The sequence below is a fragment of the Labeo rohita genome, chromosome 20 (assembly GCF_022985175.1).
Source record: "Labeo rohita strain BAU-BD-2019 chromosome 20, IGBB_LRoh.1.0, whole genome shotgun sequence".
NCBI lineage: Eukaryota > Metazoa > Chordata > Actinopteri > Cypriniformes > Cyprinidae > Labeo > Labeo rohita.
This window is the reverse complement of record NC_066888.1, coordinates 25,503,439-25,511,897: the sequence shown is the minus strand read 5'-3', so window position 1 is coordinate 25,511,897 and position 8,459 is coordinate 25,503,439. Positions and strand designations below refer to the sequence as shown.

General features: G+C 33.9%; 1 protein-coding gene across 1 annotated transcript; it reads right to left on the bottom strand.

The window, feature by feature from the left end:
- Positions 1-73: 73 nt before the first annotated feature.
- Positions 74-3,780, bottom strand: hddc2 (HD domain containing 2). Its single transcript, XM_051137897.1, has 6 exons — positions 3,623-3,780; positions 3,427-3,548; positions 2,546-2,648; positions 2,404-2,472; positions 2,180-2,318; positions 74-531 (listed from the first exon to the last, which is right to left on the bottom strand). The coding sequence occupies exons 1-6, from the start codon at positions 3,665-3,667 to the stop codon at positions 407-409; spliced, it is 603 nt and encodes a 200-aa protein (XP_050993854.1). The 5' UTR covers positions 3,668-3,780; the 3' UTR covers positions 74-406.
- Positions 3,781-8,459: the final 4,679 nt, after the last annotated feature.

The following is an 8,459-nucleotide window of genomic DNA, read 5'->3' as shown; positions in this document are numbered from 1 at the left end:
TTTGAAGGTTGTTAGAATTAATGCAGAATGAGTTTCCATGTGCACTTTCATGTGTTTAGAGAAGTTTCATTCATATATCATTTTCAGTTGATATAAAATAATGTTTTTATTAAAAGATTAATTACTGGAAGGCAGTAAATGCTGTTCAAAATACAGATAAAAGAAAAACAACTTTGAAAGTAAATACAAACAGTCAATTTTGATAAAAATTCAAAATTACAACCGTGGAAGCAAATTGTGTCCTGCAGAACATTCAAACAAACAGTACACGAAACGTCAAACAACCACAAACCGTGCTTCTGTGCAATTAAATAAGATTATAATAAAACACAGCTAATCTGGACAAAATAAACACTTGTGTGTACAGAAGTGTGGAGGTAGCTTCAAAGCCTGACAGGAACTGAGATCATGGTGTGTGAGAGTTTGTGTCAGGGGTCTTCTCTGCATCATCTCCTTTAGCAGCGATGTGTCGAGCTCTTTCCTCATTCAAACTCTTCACCAGACCCAACACCTCCGGATGACGGAACCTGCCTGTGATCAGAGGAGAAAATACAACTGTGTCTTATAACAGGCCAAATATAAAACTATTGAATCATTAATTGTAAGTATGAAAACTGTAAGTGATTGCAAAATTGCATTTTCAAAAATATGCAAATAATTAAAGAAATAGTTCATCCCAAAATGAAATGATTGAATGGCGTTTTAACTTTAAACCATCACTCCTGGCCAAAATTCATAGTGTTGCTTCCTCTAGAGAAAAGTCCATCCCCTGTTGTCCTCTTACTTTAAAATCCACTGACAAGTCTTGTTTAGAACTGTTTTAGACTTGTTTTGCTTGTAAACAGTCCTTCATCTGTGCACATTTTTCTCCTGATTGAGACAATTTGACATTTTCACTGGAGAAAGCAATACTATAGATTGGATTGGAATTGTCTGGATTACTTTTGGATTATTGTGATGTTTTTATCAGCTGTTTGAACTCTCTGATGGCACTGCAGAGGATCCATTGGTGAGCAAGTGATTCAATGCTAATTTTCTCTAAATCTGTTTTGATGAAGAATCAACCTTATTTACACCTTGCATGAACTTGGGGTGAGTACATTTTAAGAAAATGTTGATTTTTGGGTGAACTATTTTTTTTTTAAAAGGAGAAGTCCACTTCCAGAACAAAAATTTACAGATAATGTACTCATCCCCTTGTCCTCCAAGATGTTCGTGTCTTTCTTTCTTCAGTCGTAAAGAAATTATGTTTTCTGAGGAAAACATTTCAGGATTTTTCTCCATATAATGGACTGCTATGGTGCCCTGAGTTTGAACTTCCAAAATGCAGCTTATATGCGGCTTCAAACGATCCCAAATGCGGTTGTAAACAATCCCAGCCGAGGAAGAAGGGTCTTATCTAGCAAAATGATCGGTTATTTTCATAAAAATAATATAATTTAGATACTTTTTAATGTCAAATGTTCGTTTTGTCTTGCTCTACCTGAACTCTGTTTTTTTCCAGTTCATGACAGTTAGGGTACGTCAGAAAACTCCCATCTCATGTTCTCTCTCAACTTCAAAATCATCCTATATCACTGTTTTACCTTTTTTGTTAAGGGTGTTTGATCTTCTGTGCATGTTCACTTTGCAAAGACAGAGTCGGTACTTCTGCAGCGATGTAGGATGATTTCGAAATGATTTTTGAAGTTTAGGGAGAAAATACGATTGAAGTTTTTTGACATACCCTAACTGTCTTAAACCAGAATATACAGAGTTCAGGGAGAGCAAGACAAGACAAGCATTTGAGATTTTAATGTATTTTAATTGTATTTTTTAAAAGAAAATAACCGATCGTTTCGCTAGATAAGACCCTTCTTCCTCGGCTGGGATCGTTTACAACCCCATTTGGGATTGTTTAAAGCCGCATTTAAACTACATTTTGGAAGTTCAAATTCGGGGCACCATAGCAGTCCATTATATGGAGAAAAATGCTGAAATGTTTTCCTCAAAAAACATAATTTCTTTTACGACTGAAGAAAGAAAGACATGAACATCTTGGATGACAAGGGAGTGAGTACATTATCTGTAAATTTTTGTTCTGGAAGTGGATTCTCCTTTAAGTAGGTGTAAAGTGTGGTCTGCTTTGAATCATCTAATCAGATCCTGAGCTTGTTAGATATGAGTATGTGTATCAGACCTTCAGTGGAGGTGAAGAACTCCTGCAGTCTTCCAGGTTTCCCCTCTAACTCCTCATACTCATGAGCTTGTATTATCATCTCCAGCTGGTCCAACTCCTTCACCAGTTTGGCTTCTGGACTAGACTGAGTCTCATACTCCTGTGAGACACATGGTCCTGTCATTTCAAACCAAAAATGAGGGAACACAAAATTTGGTCCATTTGTTTAGTTTTGATCAACTCACCTCCCACAAGCTGTAAATCTCTTTCCGTAAGCCATCATTTAACAGGCCAGTGATGTGCACCATTGCTTCCTAAAGAGAACGATTCTCAATGTTCAATTTGTACACAAACAAAACATTTCAAATGATCTTAAAACCATCATACCTTTTCCCTTCTGTGCTTCTCTGCTTTGCTAACATTATCTGCTGGAGCAATATCTCCAACAATACACTCAGCCAAATCATGAACTAAAGCCAGCTTCATGCATCTGTGGAGAGAATAGCTGATCAATTATGTGGATACATAATAGTTCTATACAGATATTTATACATTTTGTACAATTTATATTACATAAAGCTAAATGTAAGCATACGCATCAATGGGTATTTAAGAAAAATGACTAGAAATGTATACGAATGAATTTAAACTGAATAAGAATGAATGAATGTACATGAACCAGCATAAGTGAAACTAAATGAACTGCACAAGTGTGAATGAATCTTAATGAGCCGCACAAATGTAAATAACTCTCAATGAACTGCACAAATGAGAACGAAACTACACAAACTTGAATGTGAATGAGTCTAAATGAACCATACAAATGAAAATGAGTCTAAATGAACTGCACAAGTGAATGCTTCGATTAATTGACTCTCTAAGCCCCGCCTTAAAATCGCCACAGACCAATCCTAGCTTAGCAACTGTTGCCTGGCAAACTTTTGCCCGCTTTCAATGAGGATCTGCGTGTTTGGATAAATTTATATGCAGTTTTATCGAAGTTTTCAAGAGATACGTTACAATATTGTGGCTGTGTTACTTATAATAGTAGCACAAGAACCAGGAGAGGATGTAAGCGGTATTTTTGTTTAATTTCCGAAACGTTACGTGAATGTTAACAGATGAATTTCTGAAGATAAAACTGTCAACCGTCATTCACCAAAAAATAACAAAACATGAACAACATCAGTACGGACAGCTACGTTCGCGCCAAGGTAAACAGTCGACTTATATGCACAAATCCTCTATTTTAAGACTCCCATACAAACCTTTCTTTATTGACAGTATTGTCCTGTATGGTTAAGGCCATCATAGACATTCTGTACATATGATCAGACACACTCTCAGGCTGTTTGATATTTCTGTAAACCCATCCTGTTCGTGGTACGCGCTGTAACACAAGCAAGCGTTAATATAACATGGGTTGATTTGTAAAGCATTAGTATTAATGCGAATTTCACTCACTTTTAGCTGCCCGACTAGTTTCATGAATTGTAACATGTTGTCCATTCCGTTACAACAACCAATAGGACGCCGGCCTCAGCGACCCGGATGTAAACCACAGCATCCAGGAGAGAAAGTTGCCGGTTGTTGTAATGAAATGCAGCCACCACGAGATGGTGAAAGAATACAGCAGTCGATGGAGTATCACTGCACAAGTCAAGCAAAATCTGTAAGTACAGTACTTAAAAAACCTGTAAATAATTTTTGTATAATTAATTATACAAAATTATTTAATTATTTAATTATTTAATTAAAAATAATTAAAGATAACATTTCTACATTTATCATTTCCACAAGACTTTTTTTTTCCATCATGATGAATATTTATTGTTTTGTGATTATTTATTAATAAATTAAATGAACACTGGTGCTTGCAAAAAGTGGCAAAACATATCAAGAGTCAAAAGTGTTTTTTCTTTTTTTAATTATTTATTTATTTATTTATTTATTGGCATTTACCACATAAATACATTGAATACTCAGTTGCTACCATGGTATATTTCAAGGTGCTACTATTACCATCTGTTATGGAAAACATAATTTTATTTTTTATCATTTATTTTAATTGTCTCACTTCTCAATACACATTACATCAATGTAATGTAACAGTAATGTAAAATAGATTAAAATAATGTTTTCTCAAATTTTAATAATTTAACCATCTTATAACTGTTAGTAAATGTCATAAAAATCATTCTTCCCTCAGTTGTTTGGCCTTGACTTACACTGTGTCTACAATGTTTCCTTAAAGTAAGTGAGTGGGATTGAGAAATGCCCACTTCACCATGTGCACATTCCTCAGAGACTACAAAACAAAAGTGATTCAAGGCTAATACAGGGAATTATGAGCTTTGTATATCTGTGCAATATGATTTAAGATTTAACCACAATCATTTTCGCTTTCATTATACAATGATAAAATACAAATGAGGGTCTTTAGACAGTGTTGTATGCGAGGCAGCTGACTCATTATTTACAGGATACGAGTCTCTTCCTCATGCAAATCTTTTTTTGGGCGTGTGTTTGTAGCGACAGATATAGCTTTAATTCTGTGATGGTCGGTCATGTTCCCCTACCTAAGTCACCGCTTTTTCTCATGACACCGTTTCCTGGAGGTACGGTCTATTTGTAGAGGGTGTAGACAATACATCCTGCTCGTGGGTGTTCTGGTTATCACTTCTTGAACATCCACCAGGAAGGATGTACTGTGGATATTTTGCACATTGTGGAATACCTGCTATCAGCTTTAATGAAATAGGATTTAAAACAATTTGATTAGCTCATGCAATTGAAAACATAAGATGCATTTAGTAAACATGTGTGCTTAACATGAATGTAAATTTAAAAATAAAGATTCAGATGGTCGAAAATAGGGTCAATTTTTCGAACTGAGATGTATATATCATCTGAAAGCTGAATAAATAGGCTTTAGGATTTGTTAGGATAGGACAATATTTGGCTGGGATACAACTTTTGAAAATCTGGAATCTGAGGTTACAAAAAAATCAAAATATTGAGAAAATCGCCTTTAAATTTGACCAAATGAAGTTCTTAGCAATGCATATTACTAATCAAAAATTAAGTTTTGATATATTTACGGTAAAAAATGTATAAAATATCTTAATGAAACATGATCTTTACTTAATATCCTAATGATTTTTGGCATAAAAGAAAAATTTTGTATTGTTGGCTATTGCTACAAATGTACCCATGCTACTTATGACAGGTTTTGTGGTCCAGGGTCACATATTTGGTCACACTAGATGCACAATAGATTATTTATTCAATAAATATAAATATAAACTCTCAAACATGCAGTACCATTCAAAAGTTTAGTGTCTGTAAATTATGCTTTTAAAAAAAGTCATCAAGACTGAATTAATTTGATAAAAAATATAGTAAAAACAGTACAGTTTTGAAATATATTCTTACAATTTAAAATAACTCTTTTCTATTTCTATATATTCAAAAATGTAATTTATTTCCGTAATGCAAAGCTGCGTTATTTTTTTTATTATTTGCAGCATCATCACTTCATTAAGAAAGTTCAGATTTTTATTTCAAATAGATATATTTTATAACATAATTGTGGTTAATGTCACTTTTGATTTATATAATGCATTCTTCCTAAATAGAAGTATTAAAAAGTAATACACACACAAAAAAATAGTGTAAATTTGACCATAAATATAAAATCTTTTCTTAAATTTAAAATTTCAGGATTTCTTTGTTGTGATTCCTTCTGGAAGTTTGATGTGATTTGCATAATTGCAAATAAAGTGTCATTATTAGATATTGCCGTTATTTGATTTTAGCTCATTCAAAGTCTGAAACTGATTGTTTAAGATCACTTCGAAAATAAATTCAAGCTAGGACTTGTTTCTAAATGTGGCTTCACAGATGTAATTTGAACCGCTTCATCCTTTGAGGCAAAAAACTCCAGTGTTGTTTACAACTTCACCTGACGTAGAGATCTTCATTTCAACTTGTGAATGGTTCTAATTGACCTCTGGGCCAGTAGGGAACGCTTCTTTTCACACGTATGTGACGGGTGTCAGAAAAAGAACGACATCGACGTTGCTTCCGTTGTCAAAACAATGATAGCTGCGCTCCTCTCTTTATTTACAGGAAACACAATGTTCCTTCCTCTCTTCTTCTGGCAGCAGAAAATAGACCCACAGCTGACTGCAGAAAGACACTGGGCTGCTGACCGCTCATCTCCCTAATTGTCTCTTCCTCTATATTTAACTGTTCAGTTGTATTACATTTCAGGCGTTCTGCCGACCTTTGATCTCGGTTGACCAGAGAAGGTCTAATATTAGAAACAGAAGCTAAAAATGCTCTGGGAACTCTTTTGGGGGATTTTGCAGCTCTCTGGAAGTTGTGTGAACTGCCTCGGATGTGGACAGTGGGACACGACGACAGTTTCTCGTGAGAATGCGTTGCTGTCCCGTCAGTGGCGCAGGGGGATGTTTACAGAGGGCACGTGGGGTCTTCAGAGCATCACTCACAGGGATGTGTTGGGGACGACGGCAGGTCTGCTCTCGGCACCCTGCTGATACTTTAACAGGCCGCCCTTGCTCAGTGCTGTGCTGTCTGTGTTTGTGATTAGATTCTGACCCACTCTGTTTACAGAGTAAAGAACCTCCAACACATACTGCTTGATAGTAAAGTGACTTGCCAGAAATGTGTAAGAATTGGCCACTGAACTCTTCTACACGCACAAGAATATTTTTATTTGAATCAGAATATGGCCATATACTGATATGTATGTGTCACGTAAACAACTTGATTAAAGAATAGTTCGCCCAAAAAGTAAAACTTGCTTCTTCATTAAAACAGATTTGGAGAAATTTAGCATTACGTCACTTGCTCAAAAATGGATCATCTGCAGTGAATGGGTGCTGTCAGAATGAGAGACCAAACAGCTGATAAAAACATCACAGTAATTGACATTTAGTCCATCAATTAATGTCTTGCGAAACAAAAAGCTGTGTATTTGTATTAAACAAATCCATCAAGATGTTTTTAACTTAAAATGCTTCTGACTAAAATATGAGTCCTCTATATACAATATCACTAATTTTCTCCAAATATGATGACATGAAGAACCACCTTTATCTACAGCTTGGATGGCCTAAGGGTGAGTAAATTTTCAGGAAATTTTTGGATGAACAATCCCTTTAAACCAATGTTCTGATTTCTAAAAATCCAAATAAGACTTGTTGAAATATTTCTGTATTAATTGCTTTTCTTTGTCATGTAAACACCTTATTTGGAGATGTGACTGTAACGGGATATTAATTTAAAATTTTAGTAAAAGTAATTCTTTATGCAGGCAGTAGGGCTGTCAAATGATTAATCACGATGAATCGCATATAAAATAAAAGTTTAAGTTTGCCTAATATATGTGTGTGTGTGTACTGTGTAATTATTGTGTATATATATATACAAACACATTCATGTATATGTTTTAGAAATATTTACAAATATATGTGTTTATTTATATTTTTATATAATTTATATTGCATATAAATACAAATATTTTGTACATAAGACATTTCTCTTAAATATATACATTAATTTGTATGTATTTATGTATACATAATAATTACACACAGTACACACACATATATTAGGCAGGCTCAAACTTTTATTTTGACAGCCTAGAAAAAGTAAAAGAAGGCACTCATTTGTGGAGCAATTTCTTTTTTAAAAGAACATCAAAATATAGACAAATATTTTTATTAATGGCAAGAAAGTACCATTCAAAAGTTGGGGGTCAGTATGTTTTTACTGTATTTTTTTTTTTATTTTATTTTTAAAGAAATTAACTCCTTTGTTCTGCAGTTAAAATGATGAGAAGTGATCATGAAGACTTCTACATTTTTACAAAAAATATTTTTGTTCATCAAAGAATCCTGAAAAGGGAGTATATCATGGTTTCCACAAAAAAATTAAGCAGCATAAAATAAATAAATAAATAATTTTTAAAAATCTTGAGCACCAAATCAGCATATTAGAATGATTTCTGAAGGATCATGTGACACTAAAGCCTGGAGTAATGATGCTGAAAATTCAGCTTTGCCATCAGTGGAATAAATTACATTTTAAAATGGAAAACAGTTATTTCAAACTATAAGAATACTTTAAAATATTACTGTTTTTACTGTATTTTTGACTAAATAAAATAGCTTTGCTGAGCATAAGAGACTTATGCTCTTAAAAAAATCTACCCACCCCAAAACTTTTGACTAGTATATCCCAAAATAAGTGCAAGCTTTACATTAATTCATTC